General features: G+C 38.4%; 1 protein-coding gene and 1 long non-coding RNA gene across 2 annotated transcripts; one reads left to right on the top strand and one right to left on the bottom strand.

Moving 5' to 3' along the window:
- Window positions 1–1900: 1900 nt before the first annotated feature.
- On the bottom strand, window positions 1901–9284 carry LOC107825364 (uncharacterized). Its single transcript, XR_012708396.1, has 3 exons — window positions 9027–9284; window positions 8490–8617; window positions 1901–2155 (listed from the first exon to the last, which is right to left on the bottom strand). It is a non-coding gene; the product is annotated as an uncharacterized LOC107825364 (long non-coding RNA).
- Window positions 9285–9598: 314 nt separating this feature from the next.
- LOC107825363 (UBP1-associated protein 2C-like) lies at window positions 9599–13164 on the top strand. The gene is made up of 6 exons (XM_016652213.2): window positions 9599–9927; window positions 11073–11229; window positions 11440–11583; window positions 11929–12125; window positions 12215–12290; window positions 12559–13164. Exons 1-6 carry the CDS (start codon window positions 9779–9781, stop codon window positions 12925–12927), a joined length of 1092 nt encoding a protein of 363 aa, XP_016507699.1. The 5' UTR covers window positions 9599–9778; the 3' UTR covers window positions 12928–13164.
- The last annotated feature ends 11423 nt before the right edge of the window (window positions 13165–24587 follow it).

Below are 24587 nucleotides of genomic sequence, written 5' to 3' on the forward strand. Positions count from 1 at the left end.
ACCCCGGCATAACTAGGGTCACTGTCTTGGCATGACAATCCAATATAGCATGATAAGGGGACAGCCAATCCATACCCAAGATGACATCAAAATCTACCATATCAAGAAGTAGAAGATCCACACTAGTCTCAAGATTACCAATAGTAACCACACACGAACGATAGACATGATCTACTACAATAGAGTCTCCCACCGGTGTAGATACACACACATAAGCACTTAGAGAATCACAAGGCACAACCAAATATGAAGCAAAGTAGGAGGACACATAGGAATAAGTAGATCCTGGATCAAATAGAACTGAAGCATCTCTATGGCAAACTGGAATAATACCTGTGATCAGAGCATCAGATGACTCGGCCTCAGGCCTAGCTGGAAAAGCATAAAATCGGGACTGGGCCCCACCACTCTGAACAGCGTCTCTGGGACGGCCTCTAACTGGCTGGCCTCCACCTCTAACGGTCTGACCTCCACCTCTAATAGCCTGACCTCCACCTCTAATAGCCTGACATCCACATCTAGCTTTCTGACCCCTACCTCTAGCTGGCTGAGCAAGCGGTGAAGCAACCGGTGCCGGTATGATGACATGAGAATCTTGCCGAGATCTGTTACTCACCAATCTAGGGCAATACCTGCTGATGTGACCAATGTTCCCACACTCATAACACCCATCATGATATCGTTGCTGCTGAAGCTGAAGCTGACCCAGATGGGCCGGATTACCACTGCAGTAACTTTGGAGTGGTGGTGCACTGATAGGAGCTGAATGTGCATTGGATACTGGCTGCCCAGAGTAAGGCATAATAGGACCGTGACTCCCTGAAGCACCGGGAGATGCATGAAGTGCTGAATGAAACGGTCTGGGAGGATGACCCCTACCAAAATTACCCCTGCCTCTAGACGAGGCACCACTGAAACCACCGAACTGACGAGGCCTCTTATCGGACCTCTGCCCTCTCTCCTGTGCAAGAACCATCTCGATCCTCCTTGCGACATTAGCAGCCGCCTGAAAAGAAATCTCACTTCTGGTCTCCTTGGCCATCTGAAGTCTGATAGGGTGAGTGAGTCCCTCAATAAACCTCCTCACTCTCTCTCCCTCCATAGGTAGTAAAAGGAGAGCATGACGGGCCAAATCCACAAAACGGGACTCATACTGAGTAACAGTCATACTGCCCTACTGTAGACGCTCAAATTGCTTGCGGAATTTCTCTCTCAGTGTGATAGGGAGGAACTTTTCCAGAAATAGCTGAGAGAAGTGCTCCCATGTAAGTGCAGGCGATCCAACTGGTATGGTCAATGTATAATCTCTCCACCATCTCTTGGCAGAGCCCGTCATCTAAAATACAGCAAAATCAACCCCATTGGTCTCAACTATACCCATGTTCCGCAGCACCTCATGGAAGCGTTCAAGATAATCATGTGGGTCCTCAGAAGGTGTACCACTGAAGTGAACTGGAAAGAGCTTGGTAAACTCATCCAGTCTCAATAAGGCCTCAAAAGACATGGCAGGCCTATCACCGATCGGTGCCGCAACAACTGACTGAACTACCCCAATTGGCGGGGCTGCTGGAGCCTGATTCTGGGGAGCCATCTGCTCCGGAGCGGGAGTAGTAGGAGTTTGTGCTCCTCCCCCAGCCTGTGAGACGGCTGGTGCCACTGAAAATGTACCATTCTGGGCCACGCCCTACATAAGACTTACCAAATGAACTAAAGCGTCCTGAAGTACTGGAGTGGTTATGAATACCAACTGTCATGACCCGAAATTCCCTCCTTCGGACCGTGATGGCGCCTAATATTTCACTTTCTAGGCAAGCCAATGTTAGAATAATATTAACCAATCTTTAAACAATCTTTAAATTATTAATAATCAAGAAAACAAAAGCGGAAGCAAAGTTTGAAATATAGTGAAATAATCCATAAAAATAACGGTGTCTAAATACCATCCCAGAATTGGTGTTACAAGTGCACAAGCTTCTAAAATAAATACAAATAAAGGTCTGAATAAAATAAAGTTGTCTGTAAAATAAACACACAGCTAAAGTAAAATAAACGGGGACTTCAAAACTGCGGACGCCATGCAGTTATACCTCAAGTCTTCTCTGATAGCTGGAATCCGAGCAAGTCTATGGTACGCCGTTGGGACCAACTCCAAAATCTGCACAAGAAGTGCAGAGTGTAGTATCAGTACAACTGATCTCATGTACTGGTAAGTGCTGAGCCTAACCTCGACGAAGTAGTGACGAGGCTAAGGCGGTTCACTTACATTAACCTGTACGCAATATTAATAACAACAACAAATAATATAAATAAATCACGTAACTCATTTATAATAATTGAAGCCAACTCAGCAGTCATAATCCATTATTATTTTAATTAATTCTGTTGCAGCGTGCAACCCGCTTTCACAATATATTCACATTCAATTCTGTTGCAGCGTGCAACCCGCTCTCCAAATATATTCCTTTTAATCAAGTCTGTCATATATTTATTTCAATCAAGTATATATATAGACTTTTAAATAAGTCTGTTGCGGCGTGCAATCCGGTCCCCCAATATTGACTTTTAAATAAGTCTATTGCGGCGTGCAATCTGATCCCCCAATATTGACTTTTAAATAAGTCTATTGCGGCGTGCAATCCGATCCCCCCAATATATCCATTTCAATCAATTCTTATAGAAGAAATTTTCCCAATAAATACAACAATTAATATAAAATTATAAGACAACAAACATTTAATAATTATGATTTAATTATAAAACGAACAATGACAAATAGCAAATTACTATGGAAATCAGGGAGAAAATAGGCAGTTAATATTTAATATGCTAAATGTCAAATAACAATTAAAACACATAATTCAAATAGCATGTAACAATTAATGCAGGAATTCAAGAATTAATATATGACAAAGAATAGGAGAGAAATAATTATTATAATAATTAATTTATGATTTAAAATAATTTATGATTTTTCAAGTAAGCAGGCAAATAATTAATTTCACGACGTATAGACACTCGTCACCTCGCCTATACATCGTTCACATGCTTTTCACATAACAAATAATTTAAGGGTTCTATTCCCTCAAATCAAGGTTAACCACGACACTTACCTCGCTTTGCAAATTCCAATCAATTACTCGACCACAGCTTTTCCTTTTAAATTTATCTCCAAAAGCTTCAAATCTATTCACAAACAATTCAATATACTCAATACGAATCATAGGAATTAATTCCATATGAATTTACAAATTTTTCGGATAAAAATCCGAAATTTATTAAAATATTCGGCAGTGGGACCCGCATCTCAAATCCCGAAAAAAACTTACGAAATCCGAGCACCCATTCCGAGACGAGTTCAACCATACAAAAATTATCCAATTCCGATGTCAAATGGACCTTCAAATCTTAAATTTTCGTTTTTGGAAGATTTTATAAAAATCTGGTTTTTCTTCCGTAAATTCACGGATTCATGATATAAATGAGTATGAAATCATGAAATATAATCAATATAGGATAAGGAACACTTACCCCAATATTTTTCCGTGAAAATCGCCCAAAAATCGCCTTACCCGAGCTCAAAAATGGAAAAGGGTTGAAAATGGGACGAATCCCATTTTCTAGAACTTAAGTTCTGTTTCTAGGACTTTTACCCTTCGCGAATGAGGTCAGTGCCTCGCGTTCGCGAAGCACAAATTTGTGATGTCCCATTTTACACTTCGCGAACGCGAAGCTTGCCTAGCTTGGCCTTCGCGAACGCGAAGGCAATTATCCTGGCCAGCCTCTTTCCCTTCGCGAACGCGAGGCTTCTATCGCGAACGCGAAGCTTTGAACCTCAAGCCTTCGCGAACGCGAAGCACAAAACGTGTCAGCCCCAATTTTCTCTTTGCGTTTGCGAGAGTACCTTCGCGAACGCGAAGAAGAATACACCAGAAGCCTCAAGTCTGCAGGAAACCAGATTTCCTAAGTCCGAAATCATCCCGTAGCCCATCTGAAACTCACCCGAGCCCTCGGGGTTCCAAACCAAACATGCACCCAAGTCCTAAAACATCATACGAACTTGCTCGCACGATCAAATCACCAAACTAACACCTAGAACTACGAATCGGACACCAAATCAAAGAAAATTTTCAAGAAAATATTTAAAACCTTTATTTTTACAACCGGACGTCCGAATCACGTCAAATCAACTCTGTTTCTCACCAAATTCGGCAGACATGTCATAAATATTATAGTGGACCTATGCCGGGCTCCGGAATCAGAATACGGACCCGAGGTCAATAAATCCAACATCAGTAATTTCTTAGAAATCATTAAGCTTTCAAGCTTTTAATTTTTCATCAAAATTCCATATTTCGGGCTAGGGACCTCGGAATTTGATTCCGGGTATACGCCCAGGTCCCAAATCACGATACGGACCTACCGGAATTGTCAAAATACTGATCCGGGTCCGTTTGCTCAAAATGTTGACCAAAGTTAACTTAGTTGAGTTTTAAAGCTCTATTTCCCATTTTAATCCATTATTTCACATAAAAACTTTCCGAAAAATTGTACGGACTGCGCACGCGAGTCGACGAATGATAAATGGTGCTTTTCGAGATCTTAGAATACAGAATTACTTATTAAATTTAAAGATGACATTTTGGGTCATCACACCTACTGAGTGCGAGTGCCGAGTGTCGAGTGATGAGCGACTTTGAGGAAAGAGTGACTGTGAGGAAAGAGTGATTGCGAGGTTGGAGTGAATGGGAGGACTGGGTGACTGTTACTCTGAGAGGATGCATTGATATCATTATTTGCTGCATTGATATCATTATTTGCTGCATTTCAGCTGTCATATATCACTATTTTTAGAAATTTCGGAAAAATATTATTTTCTATTTCGGTCAAACTTGATATGAATTTTCAGTGAAATCTTAAATGTTGAACTTGAGAGCATGCCTACTCTTTTTTTATATATTGAAAAGTACTGTATTTGGACTTAGGTGAGAAGCTCGTTACTACTTTCAGTTCTTTATTTATTATTGTTACTTACTGAGTTGGTTGTACTCATACTACACCCTGCACTTCGTGTGCAGATCTAGGTGATCCCGGATACATTGGGTGTTGATTCTTTCACACAGTCAATTTTTTAGAGATTCAGAGGTAGCTGCCATGTTTCGCAGACCTTGTCTCTCCTTCCCTATCCTCTTGTTTATTGTATTTGGTCTCAGATTATTATAGATCACGTTTTCCAGACTTGTAATGTATAGATACTCATGTACTCGGTGACACCGGATTTTGGGAGTGTTTGTATCGGTAATTGCGAGATTTTTGGATTGTGTTTAAATATTATATTTTCAAACTTAAAAGAAATTGTGGTTTATCGAGGTTGTCGGCTTGCCTAGTATCGAGATAGGCGTCATTACGACAGATTGGAATTTTGGGTCGTGACAAATATATAGCCAAATCCAAGTGAAAATCGGTTACCTTCAATGTTGTAGTGTATTTTTCTCCAAAATATCTACCTCTCAAAGTCTGGGGTTCAAAATATGAGAGAATGAGTAAAATCCTGAAATTATATCACTTATAGGTCTGCCCAGTGATGGACTTCGCGAACGCATCCATTGCCTCGCATTCGCGAAGCAAAAAATGCACTGCCTCAAATGAAACCTCACGAACGCGACCTGCAACCCGCACTCGCGATGCACAAACTCCACTAGCTTACACGAATGCGGGCCCTCACATGGCGCTAAGGCCAAGCCCCTAGTTGCCTCATCACTATGCGAGCGCGACCCCATTGTCGCAAACACGAAGACTACTCAGCCACAACCAATCGTGAATGCCACACCAATCACGAACGCAAAGAACAAAATCTGCCCAGCACCAAAATGCACTCCGCGATAGCCAAGAAGGAACTCACACCACCAAAATCTGCAACTTCTAACAATGTTTCGGACAATCCGAAACTTACCTGAACCACCCGGGACCCCGTCCAATCACACCAACAAGTTCATAAACGCTATCCCAACCTACCCAAAGTCTCCAAACACATACGATAACATCACAATAACATCACAATAACGAATCAAAGGCCAAAACGTAAATTGAACTTCTATTAAGTTCAATAACCTTCAAACTTCAAACCAAGCATCTAATTCAAGCCTAACCAATCCGTAATGAACCCAAACTTTGCAGACAAGTCCCAAATGTCAAAATAATATATTCCAACTTCTGGAACTAAAATCCGAATCTGATATCACTAAAGTCAACCTCCAGTCAAACTTAGGAACTCTCCAAGTCTTCAAATTGTCAACTTTAGGCAAATAGCGCTAAAATATCCTAGGAACCTCCAAATCCAAATCCGAACATACGCCTAAATCCAAAATCACTATATGAACCTATTGGAATTATCAAATCACTAATCAGAGATCATTTACATAAAAGTCAAACATTGGTCAAGTCCTCTAACTTAAACTTCTAACAAAGGAACTAAGCATTCTAATTCAATCCAAATTCTTCCTGGAACCAAATCAACTATCCCCGCAAGTCACAAAGCAATAACCAAACATACAAGAAGCATCAAATGGAAAAATAGGGCTCAAATATATAAAACGACCGGTCGGGTCGCTACACTTGGCCAAATCGAAATTGTGCTCAAAATATTTTTCAAATTGATTAGCCAAATATAAATAATTTTTCTCCAAAAGTACTTTTTCGAAAAGTATTTTTAAGAAAAAAAAACTTTTTCAAAATAAAGGATATTTTATAAGATTGGCCAAACAGACTATTGGAAAATAAATAAAGCGACTTATTTTCACTTGGACATCTAATTTATGTACTTCACTTTGTGCCCTATATTGTAGCTAAGTAGCATTGTTATTTGGAAACTAGTGAACTTATCGCGCTTCGCGCAAACTTTAAAAACATTAGTAACATTAGTAAATCCATAAAATAAATATTTTATCAACTTATTACTCTTATATATGCGAAGTTAAATAAATTCTTTAACAACTGTACGTTTTGAAACATTCCTAAAAAAAGTACAAAAATTGACATTTATTTTCTCCAACAGTTAGTTTTTATTTTTTTTCCTCATTTTTTCTTTCATTTCTTTTTTTTATTTTTCACCATGTATGCATTAATGTCGTGACTCAAAATCTTCTGCCAGTTTCTAGAAATTTTTCATATGCTAACAACTAATTTTCATATATTCCTTTATTTCTATTTTTTGTATTATGACTATTTCATTCATATTAACATCCAACCTTGTTGCACTTATGGTCTCTACACGGTCAAGTGGGTGAGTTTAGAAGGCACCAACGTTTTATTATTATACTCTACAAAGTATGCAATATGCATACAATTATACCAGTTTTCTAGCATAAAAGAGTGGAGTATAATTTTTCAAATGATAATCAACGTAATACCAAAAGAATTTCTTAATGGTAGATTAGCATAGAAGAAAGAAAGTTCCTAAATCTTCTTGTTATTAGCTATAGTACTAACACAAAAGAAGAAAAAAATAATTAAAGGCAAAGCCGAGAAACGACAAAGACATAACAAAGAGCCAATGGGATATCCAAAAGATCACATTCAACTCCATTAATATCTTCCTCACACTTTGAATGTTACAAGTATGGTATAAGCAATAGGGAGCAGAGATCGATCTCACCATCGCACATTCTAATTAAAAAGAAATTCAAATTCAGGGGGAAAAAATAATGAACCAATAGAAAAATACTAAAGATGGACGGGAGAAAACCTTTAGAGCGAAAACTTTCCGAAAAATTCCCAAAGAGTTAACTATCTGCAATGGAATTTCATTTTCAATTGTATATTTAGGAATGCAAGTACAAAGAGTAGAAAAAAGAATTAAAGTAAAAGAATATGTCATTTAATTATAAATAAAGTATAAACGGTTATATACCCATATTTTTTACACTAATTAATTAGAGTAAATTGTCCTTGTTTGCTTCTTTGTTGAACTATTGGCCTTTTTATACTGTCACAGTAGAATGCTCCTCTGCTGTAAGGAACTCTTTTTAGTCAGTAAAATATATTGGGTAGAAAAGTTTGAGTCTTAAGAAAATGATCATTATAAATGTTTTGACACCACCATACCCTTTTTATGCAATTTGTGATGTGCCCACATGTCTTTTTTTTCCTTCTAACATTGATTAAGTTGAACCTTCTCATTGCACTTGAATACGACCAAGAAAAGACTAAAACGACAAATGGTGGCAATCCAACCAAAGAATTGTGGACTTCCGATAACAAAGACAGTCACAGTACACATTTAGTGATAAGTCAAAGTCGAATTACGCTAATAATTCATAGAGTTGCACAAGAAATACGCACACCCAATTTTTAAACCTTTCTTCTTGGATTTTTAAGGATTAAAAAGTAAAAACCTTGGCCACTGCTATGACTTCAGTACAAACCAAGATTAAGCAACAAATCTGTAGTTGGTAAGCCAAGAAACTGCAGGAAGAAAAAGAAAAATGAGCTACCTGACCATTTTGCTCGAACTGTTGCCACTTGAAGAACCAAAATCAAGAAGAGATATAAATTGCAACCAAGTCCATTCCCTTCGCCTATCATCAGAAATCTTCTTACGTTTTTCTCTTTATTTTCTCCCCTATTCAACACATAATTTTTAATAGCTTCAGCAATATTTTCAGCAAATACAAAAGGAAAAAAATAGAAGATTACTCTCCTTTTCAAATTACACTCTTCTTCATACTATTCATATCTCCATTCTTACTCCTCTAATTTTTTCTGCACATTATCATACTTGTCCTCTAAAAATTTAACATTCCCAGGAAATGCATTTTCCTTGATTAGCTCCTCTTCCCATTTTAGTACATCAATCAGCAAAGAGAAAAAGAAAACAGTGGAGCGCCACCATACAGGCACACCAGAGGAAATAAAAAAAGTACAAAATCATATCCAAAGATGGAATTTCGAGTATCGTTCATTGCATTAGAACCATAACGGTACTCATAAAACACATTCATATTGTAGTAAAGGGCAAAATATAAACGAACCTAATTTGTTGACATTGTTTGAACCATTGTGAGAACCGAAAGTCACTCGTCAACACGCTCGCTTGAAATGGTATCACTGACAGGTTATTGATAGTATGCTTGTATGCTTTGGAGGGTCAGAGGATGAATGGAGAATTATTAGGAGAAGAAAGGTTGGGAATTTTACATTGGGAGGAAGCTCTGAGCCTCTGACCTTTGAGAGAAGACTCGCTCAGAACGTGGGGTGTGTAATGTGTTAAAGAAAACAAAACGGCTATGTGGAGTTTTATTGTCAAAGGGCAAAACTAAACGGCTATTGGGCTTAATGTTTTGGGCCATTAAGTAGTATTTATTATTTTGAGTAGTGGGCTAATAAAAATAAATGAATTGGAGTGAAATAACAGAAACAATTCAAAAAAACCAGAAAAAAAGATAAATAGGGATGCCACATCAGCTGGCCAATTTCCAACTTTATATATATATATATATATATATATATATATATATATATATATATATATATATATATATAGATAGATTTTTTTCTTATATATTTGGACCAAAAGGCATAAAAGAACTTTTAGGGGTAAAGAGAAGATTGAAGAAACTTGTAGGGCGAAAAACTCAATAAACTACTAATCTTTTTAGAGATGCGATGGGGAGGAAAACCAATAGGGTTCATTACTTGGTTCTAGTTCTTAGGGCACGCACACACTGTTTGTAATTCCACCTCTCCGACACCACCAATTCAATTTTAACTCCAAAAAGAGAAGATGGAGGAGTTGAAGAAGAGGAAGCTTGATGAAATGGCCAATAATGGTCAAATTGATTCTAACTCAACATCATCATTATCAGTAGAAGAATTGCGGTCTTTGCTTGATCCTCTTGCTAAACCCCATCTTGTTGATCTTCTCGCTAAAATGTATGTATTATTAATTTTCTTGGTGATTTTTCTACATTTGTTTCTTCTTCTTTTTTTTGTCTTTTTTGAAATTTTACAAGGTAAGTGTTGGGAATGTTTATTGGGATTAAGGGTTCCGTAGTAAATTGTAAAGTTGGTTCCTTTTTCCAATTTTGAAAAACCCTGTAGTTGCTTTAGTTGTTTTCGTCAGATACTGCATCCCAATTTAGGGGCGGTATTTGATTAGGCACGAAAGTTTAAAACTAAAGACTCTTGAAATTTGTACCCTAAAATAGGTCATATACATTTGTATGATTATGAATCATCTAATTGTGTGACTATAAATGATTCTTTTTGTGACAAACTAAAAGAGAGAAAGTGTGCCTGATAAAATGGGCCGCAGGGAGTATAATTTAGCTGTAACACTTTGGCTGTCTGAGAAGAACTTCTTTTTGTTAGATGAGAAGAAGTTGGAGCTGAAAATAAGCTTTTGATTCTTATAGGGAAGTTAAACATGTCCTCAGTTACTGGTCGGAATTAAATTATTGAAGGAAACTTGGTGGACCAATGATGGAGAATATGGTTTTATAATTTCTCAAGTTAGATAAGAAGGCAACTGTTATTGGTTTCTTCAAGGTTTAAGTTACTGGTTGAATGCGTCGAATGAGGAAACATGTGTTATCAGGAATCAAAGACTTTAGTGCTAATAGTAACACGTCGGTGACCTGTCATTGAAAATTTCATCACATGCCTAAGTATATGTCCTGTACGCATCTCATGATTATTATTTGGCCTTTTTATTAAGTTTATATCTGATTTTTTTTTAAAAGTTTTGGTTTTAGCACTCAATCTTGACTAGCAGAAATTCTTCACATCGAACATTGAATCACTTATTTGCCTATGGCTGGAAGTGGAACAATATTAAAAACATAATTACAATCTTATTTTTCCTATGCTGAGCGTATTTTAACGTAGGGTTTAGTGCAATTTGGTCTTTCATGTTAGCACTAGTCTTACGGTTCAGTTTGAGTATATCCTAATCTCTGTTGGTGGTGTGCGTAAGCTTATGTGCTCGTGCTAAGGGGACATTTTTATGTTCCTCGTAATTGTGTGTGGTGTGAATTGACGTTGTGCATGTGTGCTTGTTTGCATGTTATGGCGTGAAGAGGGTCACAATACCCTTCTATTGCAGAAGAAATTAAAAGTGTTGCAAGCGCAGAACAATCAAATAATAAAGATAGTGCTGCAAGCGCAGATCCAGCTCTTCGAAAGCTTTTTGTTCGTGGTTTAGCCTGGAATACTACGTCAGAAACTTTGTGTGCTGTGAGTGCATTACTGTTTGGTGCTTGTGACTTTGTGTTTTCTTGGTGATTGTGCAAATGATGATATGAGTCCTTAAAAGGATTGTGGTCGTGAAGTTTCGTGTCACCTTCTTTTATCTTCTATTGAATCTATTTGATGTGACCTCTCTCAAACCTTCAGCAAATGCATGCATGTTTCAAATTACATCATTAAGGATGATTGTGTCCGCAGGCGTTTACAGAGCATGGTGAAATTGAAGAGGGTGCTGTGATTACTGACAAAGTAACTGGAATATCACGTGGATATGGTTTCATTACTTATAAAGACGTGGAATCTGCTCAGATGGCCCTTAAAGCACCAAGCAAAATGATAGATGTAAACACTAGATTCTTTAATTATGTTGTCTTGACATTTGAACTTTGTTAGAAATTTGTATGTAGTTTTATTCTGTCGATTGCTTGATGCTAATAATAATCAAAAGCATTGCTTTATCTAATATTTCTATCTCTTTTTAAGAAGTATTTGTAGGCCTACTGTGGCTAGATACTCTGCAATTTGGATTAAGTGAAACAATCTCTGAAGCATGCATTGAACTTAAGTTCTTGTAGTAAAACTTACCTATCAAAACACAGGATATCTCGATATCTCACTTACCGTCTGGCCTTCTTCACTCGTGATAAATGAGATGGTAAAGTTTTCTTTGCTAAAATACCTGTGCAGGGTCGCATGGCTGTTTGTAACCTCGCTTGTGAAGGTTTAAGCAGTACCACTGTTACCGCTGACCAAGCCCAGAGGAAGCTCTATATTGGAGGTTTGTCATCAGACACAACAAGTGAGATGTTACTCAGCTTTTTTAGTAGGCATGGTGAGATAGAAGAAGGTTCAGTTGCATATAACAAGGACACGAAGACATCACGGTTAGAGATACATCTCTGTTTGCATTATAAATAATAAAACTGTTCCGTCTGTTAGCATATCTCTAACAAGTTTGTAATTTTGTATGAAGTGGTTTTGGTTTTGTCACATACAAGACGGTTGAGGGTGCAAAGAAAGCTCTAAACGATCCACAAAGGATTCTTGGGGTAAGGAGACGGTCAGCTATCTTTCTACAGATGATGCTCATAAGTGTTGTGCTATTCTGCATACAGTATATAATGAGACATTTTCAATGCTATGAATATTGTGGTCTCCTTGCTAAGAGTAGTAATGGTGCTCGGTGAAGTATTGAACTAGGAAAGCTTTGTTATTATAGAATGAAATCAATAATGATTGTTACGTGTTGCTGGTACGATGAAGATATCCAATTTATTTGTCGTCTAAAGATTTTATGTTTATTTATTATGATTGCAGGGCAGGAATCTTACTGTCAAGCTTGCTGATAATCACAAGGGTAAAATTACACAGTCCCAGGTACGAGCAACTATGGTGCCGATGTCCATGCCATTGGCACCTGGTTATCCACAAGCTCAGAAGACGCATCCCGGCCCGGCAGCACCTGTTGGTTACGGTTATCCACAAGCAATGGCTGCTTACACAAATTCAACATACTCAAGTCAACCAGCTGCTTACACAAATTCAACATACTCAAGTCAACCAGCTGCAGCTCCTCCATACTCGGGCCAGCCTCAGTTTCCTTACCCCCAGTATCCTGTTAAACAAGAGCCTCAAACAACACCAGCATCTTTTGGAGGTTACCCATACTACATGGGAAAGCAATGAGTACCGGCACCTGAATCCTAGTAGTATTGGCCTCAGTTTGTTGTCTAATTATATAGCTATTTTGTGCTAGTTGCTTCAAAGTACCAGTGCCATGTGTTTGATGTTGTGTATTCTTTCTTACTGTTAGAATACATACATTTTTTTTTAATCTTAGAAGAGACTATGTAGTAAACGACCTGAATGTAAGATTAGATTTTTCTCATGGAAGTTAGTTAAAAGACGAGAGGTTTTTGACAATGTAGATGGGCAGGTCTCTGGTGTGAGCTATGAGCTAACATCCCATACATAGGAGAACACGAATACAAAAGACAAAACGCATTCAAGGGTGTGGCCTAGTGGTTAATGAAGTAGGTTGAGAACCATGAGGTTCAAATCCCAGCAGAGGAAACAAAAATACTAAGTGATTTTTTCTCTTCTGTTTAACTTTTGGTGGATAGAGTTACCCGATATCTGTGCCAGTGAGATGTAACATATATCCCATGAAATTAGTCGAGGTGCGTACAAGCAAAATTTGCATAAGTTGGACATTTAATCAATTACTACTTAATCAATTTTTAGTAAACATTCTTATAAACGTTGGCATTTCGTTAATAAGTAAATCTTTTCATAAAATAATTGTAAATAAGTTCAGGTGCATAAGTTAGAAATACTCTATAAAGTTGTGATATCACTCAATGGAGTTATAATGTGCACGTTCTTTACTCTTCTCCACTTAAATGCTCGTGATGAACGCTTTATTCATACGAGCTGCACTTTTACTACTGAACCATGCGAGCTGCGGTTTTACTACTGGACCAAAACCCTGGTGCAAAGGCACACAATCTCTATCAGTTAGATTTTTAATTATTGACTCATCAAAATCGATAAGGTTGCATTCCAAATGAAGGTGGGGACTTTAGTTACTTATCCATGTTGTTAGAGGTACAAAAGCTCCAAATTCCTAAAATTTAATTAATCTATGGTCAATTGATTTTAGGTAATGTTAAGGAATCTCTTGTCCCATATATTGCTTAGGTACACTTTTGACAGTACGCTTAGAAGTCATTTATTTATTAATAATTGGTTTTGGGTATACATTTAGTGGTACACGTTCTAAAGAGTCTAGATATTGAACTAGTTGTTAATTGGCCGGTATCAATAGGTGTATGTTTTATGTACGTTAGTAGGCATGGCAAAACTAACCTAAATCTATTTGACCCGCTCAAATCCTCCCCCCTCCCCTCCCCCCCCCAAACTTTTAATGGTTTCGACTAGAACAATTTTGAAAATGGATTGTTTTGGGGTAGCCCAAATTAACCCATAAAAAATTATAAGTGACATTTATTCCAAAATATAAGATAATTTTGTATTTACTTATTAAAAGTTGAGAATATTGTAAAGATTTGAGTCAATTTGGACGGGTTGGGTTATAACCTATTGTTTAGCCCATCTTGACCCAGTCATCTTAACCTAAGTGAACTTTAGACATGGTTGGGCAATGGCCCATTTAGTGAGTCAGCATATCTTGACTAGCTCAAATACAACTCAAACAACCCATTTGCCACATCTACTTAGTATTTCTTAGAGTTGTATGTTTTATGTACGTTAGTTATTAGTATCTCACTCAGAAGCGGGCCTAGTTAGAGGATCACCGGCACACATTAAGCTCGAAAACAATTCTGTATATGCATGTATATATAGGCTACATACCTTGAGAAAGGGATATATAGTTAATAGGGCACCCTAATACTCGAAGCTTGGTTGGGACACTAGTTGTATTTGCACCTTAGTTTTGCTCTTTTGTGGATGACCAGGGTTCAAATCCAAGATCCATCAATGCCTTATGTTAATTTTGCTTTTACTTGAACGACTTATTTGTCACGCCCAGAACCTAGGAGCGAGACAAGCACCCGGTGCCTCACCTAACATGGCGTACCAAATTGCGACTAAGGGACTCTGAACACATAATGTCATACTTTGGCCATGGGGCCACCTTGCAAGATAATTTGCGAAGCAAAATATAAAACTGAATGGAAACTAGCGCTAACTAAACATCAATATAAAGCTAGGCTGAAAAGGCCGTCATAGCTACTATAGCTGACAAACCACCAAATTATACATACCAGGCCTACAAACCCAACATACTGCACTAACCAACAGGATATGTCTACAAGCCTCTACTGATAGATATATTGTGATCGGAACAGGGCCCCGACCTACCCATATTATATATATAAATACATACATAAGATGCACACAAAAACTTAGACCCAATAACTCCGAAGGATGTGGAGCTTACCGATCAGGCTAAACTCTGGAAACACCTACTGAGGAGGTCTACTCGTCTGTCTATCTGAACCTGCATGCATGAAATGCAGCGTCCCCGAAAAAGGGACGTCAGTACGAAATAATGTACCGAGTATATAAGGCAATAACATAACTGAAAATCGAAACTGAACTGATAATATAATAACTGGAAGTAACTGGGAGTCAAAGAAGATCTGGAGATATACTTACCTGCTGATAGTGACTAAACTCCTTCAATATAGTAAGTAAAATAAATGTCCGGACCTATAAGGCTCGGTACGTGTAAATGCTCGGCCGTAGTAGGCTCGCTCATAGGCGCTCGGCCATACTGGGCTCTGTATCTCGGCCATCCTGGGCTCGCTCATAGGCGCTCGGCCACAGTAGGCTCGGTATATGTAACTTACCATCTGATCAGAGGTTGTCCAATAGGGGCCTGCCCACCGATTATAGCTCGATGGTGGTGAAAATAGTGTAATACTGTATATATATATATATATATATATATATATATATATATATATATATAGACCCTCTGCTCTCTTGACTGAATAAAGACAAAACTAAACTGAATATGAAGTCCCGTTATGGAATAATATTGTAACTTATGAGACTAGAATAATGTGAATAAATTCATGAATACGAACTTCTCTTTATGTCTCATTATTAACACATGTAGCTACGAGATCATGCCAAAATGAAGGAAGGGCTTAGCCTTAACATACCTTATCAGAATCTTTCTAATCACCAAGTTGAACTCACCTCTTCGCACCTTAATCTACAAGAATGATAATAATACTATCGTTAAGTTACGAAAGGTACAACTATCGCACAACGAACGACAAACTTATTTTGTATTAAAACGGGCAGCATCTCCCCTATAATCCTTACTTCCTCCAAATTCAAGATAACACCAAAAATACAAGAACAGAACAATAACAACATATATACATCATTTTTCAGCCCTATATACACCATCAAATACTACAAAATAGCCCAACACACCCCAATCTCTTCGTACACAAAACGACCACCGTAGTAGTGTCAAACGACCCGAAAATGTTATGACGAACGACCAGCCAACCACCCTACATTTATATGGTGTTTATAAACCCCCTTCCTCCTCCAAAACTCCACAAAACAGTAGTAAAACACACAGCCCAACATCAACACAAAACAGTCCACAAAACAGTCCGCTACAAGTGAATAACTCAAACTCACGGCTTCCGATCACCGTCCCGTGAGTTCTTACAAGTATAGAACGACTTACCATGAATTTACAGAAGAAAAATTGGATGAAAGAGAGCAGTAAACTCACCTTATTTGTTGGATAACTCAGCTCTTATCTTGGTTCTTCAAACTCTAGGTTTTACCTCCAATTAGAACTTGAAAGGGAGAGAAAATCAATTAGGGTTTGTGGGAAATTTTTGGGAGAATTCTTTGCAGAGCTTATGTCTGGTTATTATGCTATATTTTAAGTCTAATATATGAAGAAAATAGGCCCTTAAAAGGCCTCTTTGGACGACCTGAAATGGCCCATTTTTTGGGCTTTCATTTAAGCAAGTAGGTGACACACCTACTTGTCACCTAGCAGCTTGCGCAGTATCGTAAAAATGCCCATATCTCTCTACTCCGATGTCGTATTGACAAACGGTTTAATGCATTGGAAAATAGACTCATAGATATTTAATTTGATGGGTGGAACACCCCATAACTCTAAGTATATTGGGAGAAAATTGCAGTTATATTTGACCCAAAGTTTCAGTAAAACTTATGAGTGTAACTTGTGATGACTTTCATCGACTTTTGTTCCACAACTCGCTTGACATTAAAACATAACACACGGATGTCATACGACTATTATAAATCATAACATAATCTCCTTATCATGTTAATCACCCTAGTCTCACCCCAAAGGTACATGTTATAACATTTCCAACTTGTCGACTTTCGACGAAACATTGTTTTATTCAATTGCTTTAGCTTCTGAACTGTCCAACCCTCTTTGTACTTGTTGTTCATGATCTTCAATATTTGTAACCTCAGAGGTAACATGATTAACTTAATTTATATACTTTTAAATATTATCTCATTTTTGGTCCTACATTAGTTTTCTTACGACGTATTTTTACGTACGAAAATATAGGGTGTAACATTATTATCCCAAATTTCTTCACTTTTTTCCCTTATAGTTTCCGCCCTAATCATATTTTTTCTTTTGATTAAACCCCTCAAAAAGTCATTAGACCAGATTTCCTTCTTCTTTCTTTAGTTTCCGTCTCATATCACCAAATTTTTTATTCATCAAACCACTCTCTAAAAAGTGCCAAATTTACTTCTCTCCAAGCCAAGAAGTGAAACTTAGCATAATCATCAAGTTTTAAAAAGAGTTGCCCGTCAAACTTTATAGCTAGTAATTGGCATGAGTCATGACTATGTTAAGATAGTGGTGCCTCCGACGCCTCCAAATTTTGGGTCCGCCTTTGATCTCACTAGCTAGTTAGTTGTAACTTGTAAGTACACATTCTCGATGAAATTATCATTCATCAATGTCTTCTAAATGAATATACCATTAGGTAAAGTGTCAAGAGGCTAATTTTATTAATAATAAAAATAAATTTATATCTTACAATGTGAAAAAATATGAATTTGCAAGAATAATAAAAAGTAATATCAATTTAGAGCTTATGTGCCCTAAATTGATATTAACACATTTTATAAGTTGGACATTTGTTACATAATAATGTTGTTTAAAAGTTTACACACTACACAGGACGATCATTTGAAAAATTTGAATTCTATACAAGTTGAAAAGCCGCATGACATCCAAAAGAAGTGAACTTGAGAAAATCAATAAGCGAGGCAAGAAAAATGCATAATAAATATGTTGATTTCTAAGAAAGAGAGGAGGGGGAAGTAAAGGCTAAAAAACAAAAAACAAAAACAAATAAAGGTTGGACAAGATGAAAAACCAGATATAAGCACTAAGGTGTAAGGGGAATGCAGAAACAACATTAGTTCCACGTGAAGGCCCTTATATGAAATGTCATAAAGATTGATAAGTAGCAGAGAGAAGCTAAAGATTATATAAAAATACTAGAAAATATTATTAATACTTTTTGTTTACCCGTAAAATGGTACAATTGAATTTATACATAATTTTTAGACAAATGAATTAATTTGATCATGAAATAATAAAATAATTGAAGAATTATACAATACTTAGCCTTAGGATGTAGACGAAACAGCAGAAGCAATAGTTCCAGAACAGGGTTTCAGGGCATAACAACGAAATCAAAAAGTAAGAAGATAAGATGGTATTAAGCTTTGTATAGAATGTAGTATAAGTTTGCTAGAAAATTCTTGTCCTTTACAGTGATAACTAAGCTCACTATTTATAGCTATGTCTAGGGAAGGAGGTCCGAGGATCGTGCCCTTCTTTAATGTCAATTATGAGGGACATTGATGAAGATGTAACGGTGAACATAAATGCCAAATTCCCTGTAACGGGTAATTGCTCTTAATGCCATGGAATATTCTCTATTAAATGCTACCGGATAATTGCTCTTAATGCCAGTGATAACTGAGCTCACATTTTCATACGAAGTCTTTGGCGTCTTTTTCCATGCGGGGCCAATAATATCCTGTACCCGAGTGGTTGCCGCATATCCCTTTGTGAACCTCTCTCATGACATAGTTAGATTCGGATGCCCCTACACATCGGGTCAGCGGGCCTTGAAACGATTTTTTATATAATTAGCCTCTCTTGAAGAAATATCGGATTGCTTTGGCGTGCAGCGCTTGGGATGTTTTGGGGTCTTCAGGTAGCTTCCCATGTTAGAGATAAGCGATGATTTCATTTCTCCAGTTCTAGACCAAATTAGTCGAGTTTACCTCATAGTAACCATCTGTATCCAGGACTGAGTTCATGAGTTGTACTATCGTCCCGAACTCTGATTCCTTTATTTTCGTTGATGATCCTAGGTTTGCCAATGCATATGCTTCTGTGTTATCTTCCCTTGGGATATGAGTAATTTACCACTCCCGGAATCGCGCCAACAGAGCCTGAACCTTTACCACGTATTGTTGCATGCGCTCATCTTTGGTCTCGAAGATCCTGTAGATTTGATTTACCACCAGCTGCGAGTCACATTTGATTTTGATGACCTCGTAGTCAAGTTCCCGGGCCAATTCGAGCCTTGCAATCAAAGCTTCATACTCTACTTCATTATTAGTTAAAGGGACCATTCTGATGGCTTGCCTTAGGGTTTCCTCCGAAGGCGTGATTAAGACTATACCGAGCTCGGACCCTTTTACGTTGGAAGGCCCGTCTGTAAATAAGGTTCAAACTCTTGATGTCGATTCTGACACCATTACTGCCTCCCTGGTTGCCAGAGGCAAAAATCCCGGACTGAAATCGGCCACAAAGTAAGCCAAGACTTACGACTTAATTGCAGTCCTTGGTTTATATTCTATGTCGAATTCACTCATTTTGACGGCCCATTTGGCCAATTTATCAAAGAGCTCGGGTTTATGGAGGATGTTCCGCAAAGGAAAAGTAGTCACCACGGCTATCGGGTGGCATTGGAAGTAGGGCCTCAGATTCCGAGCGGCGACTACGAGAGCTAAGGTAGTTTCTCCAAATATGGGTAGCGAGTCTCTGCTCCCGTTAAAATTTTACTAATAAATAAATTGGAGATTGTGTACCTTTGTTCTCTCTGACTAAAACCGCATTTACCGCAACTTCTGAGACCGCGAGATATACTAGCAACATTTCACCTTTTTTTGGTTTTAAAAGCAATGGAAGGCTTGACAAGTACTTTTTTAAATCCCTTAAAGCCTGTTGGCATTCCAGGGTCCATTCGAAATTATTTTTCTTTTTGAGCAATGCGAAGAAACGATGACACTTTTCTGATGACCGGGAAATGAACCTGCTCAAAGCTGCCAATCTCCTCGTAAGCCTTTGGACTTCCTTCGCGTTTGATAGTTGATCCGGGATGTCTTCTATGGCCTTGATTTTATCGGTGTTTACCTTAATTCCACTTTGTGATACCAGAAAATCCTAGAAACTTACCAGAGCTGACCCCGAACGCGCATTTCTCGGGATTAAGTTTCATATTATACTTCCTAAGGATGTCGAAAGTTTCTTGCAGATGTTTAAGATGATCACCTGCATTTAAAGACATAACAAACATATCGTCTATATAAACTTCCATAGTTTTTCCAATTTGATTTTCAAACATCTTATTCACGAGCCATTGATAAGTGGCTACATCGTTTTTCAACCCGAAGGACATCATATTGTAGTAACATATACCGAAATTCGTTATAAAAGAAGTCTTTTCCCGATCCTCCTGGTTCATCTTAATTTGGTTGTACCCGAAATAAGCATCGAGGAAACTCATTAACTCATGCCCGGCCATCGCATCAATCATTTGATCGATGTTTGGTAGTGGGAACGAGTCTTTTGGGCATGTCTTGTTAAGATCTTTATAATCTACACACATGCGAAACTTATTGTTCTTCTTAGGAACTACTACTATATTGGCTAGCCAGTCTGGATATCCTACCTCTCGGATTGAACTGATACTAAGTAAGCGGGTTACCTCTTTTTTGACAAATTTATTCCTGGCTTCGGCAATCAGGTGTTTCTTTTGTCTTATTGGAGGTATGTTGGGATCCAAGCTTAACTTGTGTATGACTACCTCTGTCGGGATGCATGTCATATCCTCATGCGACTATGTAAAACAATCGGCGTTAGATTTAAGGAATTTAATAAAGTCGGACCTGAGTTCTGGGTGCAGTCCTGTTCCCAAGAGGAATTTCCTTTCTAGGAATTCTTCGACCAATGCCACTTGCTCTAGCTCTTCCGCTGTGAACTTCGTTGCATCAGTCTCTTCTGGAACTTGGAAATATCTCGGCACCTGATAATATTCCGACGCCTCTGCCCCTGGGCTAACTTCATCTTGTTCGGGAGTAGGTTCCGGTCCCTGTAATTGTTATGCCATGTGTTCCTTTCCTTTGCTACTGGAGACCGAAATTACATTCATCTCTCTTGCCCCGGTTGATCACCCCTTATCTGCTTAATTTCTTCGGGCGTTGGAAACTTCAGCAATTGATGATATGTTGATGGTACAACTTTCATCTCGTGCAACCATGGCCTTCCCAGAATGATGTTGTATCCCATATTACCATTTACCACTTCGAAAAGAGTTGTTTTATTACTCCTTCAGCGTTCGTGAGTAATAAAATTTCTCCCCGGGTTATCACAATTGCGAGGTTGAATCCGGCGAGGAGCTTTGTGGCCGGAATAATGCTTCCGGTGAGTTTAGCCTGCTCTAATACTCTCCATTGTATGATATTAGCCGAACTTCCTGGATCCACTAAAACACGTTTAATCTTAAAATCTAGCACATTTACAGAAATTACATGTGTGTCGTTGTGTGGTAGCAGCAATCCGTCTGTGTCCTCCTCAGTAAAAGTGATATTGTCTTTTCGAAGCCTTTTGATATGCGTTATTGATACTTTAATCTTCTTTGTTGCTGAAAAGGTGACCCGTTTAATCTCGTTCCCTCCGAAGATCATGTTGATTGTTTGATGCAGGGGATCTTTTCCTACTTTCGAGGGTTCCGCGTTGTCCCGGTTATGACCATAATTGTTCTTAGCTCGGTCACTCAAGAATTCTCTAAGGTGACCATTCTTCAATAATGTTGCCACTTCTTCCCGGAGATGTCGACAGTACCCTATCCAGTGGCCATTTGTCCCGTGGTATTCACACCATAAGTTGGGATCCCTCTAGCTGGGATCAGATATCATCTGTTTCTGGAACCGTGCTTCTTTGATATTTCTCATGGCCGACACTAACTCCACTATACTGACGTTGAAGTTTTATTCCAATAACTTGGGGTAAGAAGGATCTCGTGACCCTGATGCTTCTTTATCCTACAGTGATCGATTATTCTGACCATGATCAGTCCTCCTGTCAACGGAGAACCTGTCCGCTGTCCGAAAACCTCTATTGCGGCCTTCGGTCCGTTCGTAAGGCAAAAATCGCCCCCTCGAAGTTCGTATGTCCGCGTCATAATCATCCTTTAATTTTTCTCTATTCTTTTCTCATCCTTTGGTCGACGATGGAAAACCAACCTGATCATCTTTGATCCTTATTTTGATTTGTACCTGTTATGGACATCCGCCCTGGCCATTGCTTGAGACTCGAGTAGGCTTTCCTTCAATTTTCCGGGAAGCGTCTGAACTCCTCAGATTCAATCCCTTGGTGAATGCTTCAGCCGCCCATTCATCCGGGACAGCCGGGGGCAACATTCTCTCCTTCTAGAATGGTAACGAACTCTCGTAGTAGCTCGGACTCTCCTTGCGCAATCCTGAATATGTCGGCCTTATGGGCCTGTACTTTTCAGCCCCGACATGAGCCTTGATGAAAGAATCTACGAGCATTTCAAAGTAGTCTATGGAATGCTCGGGTAACAACGAATACCATGTCAAGGCTCCCCTTGTGAGGGTTTCTCCAAATTTCTTTAGCAACACAAATTCAATTTCGTGAGGAGCTAAATCATTTCCCTTTACCGTCGTTGTGTAGGTGGTAATATGCTCATGGGGGTCTGAAATTCAATTATACTTTGGCAGTTCAGACATTTTGAACCGCTTAGGGATTAACTCTGGGCCTCACTTTGCTTGTATGGCAATTGAGTATACTTTTTCGAGTCCAGACCTTTCAGCACTGGTGCTGTGCCCGGGATCTGGTCTATGCGGGCGTTCACTTTCCTCACAAACCGTAAAAGTTCATTCTTGAAAGGATCATTCTCGTTATTGAGGCCGGATTCGCTCCCCCTGCCCCATCGGAGCCAATTTCACCCCTGGGAGTGTTGTTGTCGACCCTCTACGTTGTTTGATTCGCGGGAGCCCCGGAAGGAATCAGATCTCGTCTGTTTACATTATTTGAAGCTTCCGACAACGCCTGCTTCAACTCCGTCATAACCTTATCCTGTCGCGTGAGGTGACCTAGAATGATTGCATGTTGCTCTTGCAAGACCCTTACCGCATCAACAACATGTTCCTCATCAACATCATGGGGAGTTGTCTCCCGAACATGTCGAGGATATTGCCTGTCATGCACCGGTGTGGCGTTATTCCCCTCATTGTGGGTGTCACCGATTGAGTCCTCGAAATGAAGCTAATCCCCTCGAATCTCGAGGCTGTGCATGTTGTTATTAGTGTTATCTGTCATTTCTTATGATTTTTTCTAAGACAAAATAATCAAAACACGTTAGTAAAAAAGGTAAGGATCAATTTAATTACACGGCTGTCTAAGCCCCACGGTGGGCGCTAAACTGTTTACCCGTAAAACGGTACAGTTGAATTTATACGTGGTTTCTAGACAAATAAATTAATTTGATCCGAAATAATAAAATAATTGAAGAATTATGCAATACTTAGCCTTAGGATATAGACGAAACAACAGAAGCAACAGTTCCGGGAGCAGGGTTTTCGGACACAACAACAACGAAATCAAAAAGTAAGAAGATAAGATGGTATTAAGCTTTGTATAGAATGTAGCGTAAGTTTTCCAGAAAATTGTTTTTCTTTACAATGATAACTGAGCTCGCTATTTATAGTTATGTCTAATGAAAGAGGTCCTAGGATCGTACCCTACTTCAATGTCAATTATGAGGTACATTGATGAAGATATAACGGTGAACATAAATGCCAAATTCTCTGTAACGGGTAATTGCTCTTAATGCCATGGAATATTCTCTATTAAATGCTACCGAGCGAAGAACATTTATCACATCTTTATTATTTCTGGTGACAAACGAAACAATTAACTTCGGTCTTTGGACATCCCCGTCTTGGGTTCCATGTGTCCCTTTTTTGGATGACCACGTGTCATACCATATTTTACCCTATATAACTTTACTAGTAGTTGATTTATTAATTGTATGTAATGTCAATTATCAACGATTTTGATGAATTATTTGCGAGAAAAAAAAGTGTTTTTGGCGCTTGGCCAAACAGGCTATAAACCACCCTTCAAGAGATTTAGCTAGCGTTTGGCCATAAATTTCCAAATTTGTTTTGGGTGAGGTTTGGCTTGAAGATGAAAATGTGTTTGGACATACGTTTTCAAAACATATTTTCCAAATTTATTTTGGAAAAACATGTGTATTATTAGGGATTTGGCCCAAAACCAGCTATTTATAAATAGCTGGTTTTGGGATTTGGGATTTTGCCAAAATATAGGCAAAATCTATGGCCAAACATGTATTTGCCAAATAAAACCCAAGTTTATTTTGGCAAAATCTATGGCCAAATGGGTCCTTAGTTTTTGCAAGTTGACGAAAATGATCCGAATTTCTTTTAAA

This window comes from Nicotiana tabacum, chromosome 4 (genome assembly GCF_000715075.1).
Source record: "Nicotiana tabacum cultivar K326 chromosome 4, ASM71507v2, whole genome shotgun sequence".
Lineage (NCBI taxonomy): Eukaryota > Viridiplantae > Streptophyta > Magnoliopsida > Solanales > Solanaceae > Nicotiana > Nicotiana tabacum.

Bases quoted from the DNA above. Each gene is read 5' to 3' on its own strand.
- LOC107825363 (XM_016652213.2), top strand. From the start codon at position 9,779: ATGGAGGAGTTGAAGAAGAGGAAGCTTGATGAAATGGCCAATAATGGT. The intron at 9,928-11,072 runs GTATGTATTATT...TATGGCGTGAAG, and splicing joins GTTGATCTTCTCGCTAAAAT to AGGGTCACAATACCCTTCTA. The intron at 11,584-11,928 runs GTAAACACTAGA...ATACCTGTGCAG, and splicing joins CACCAAGCAAAATGATAGAT to GGTCGCATGGCTGTTTGTAA.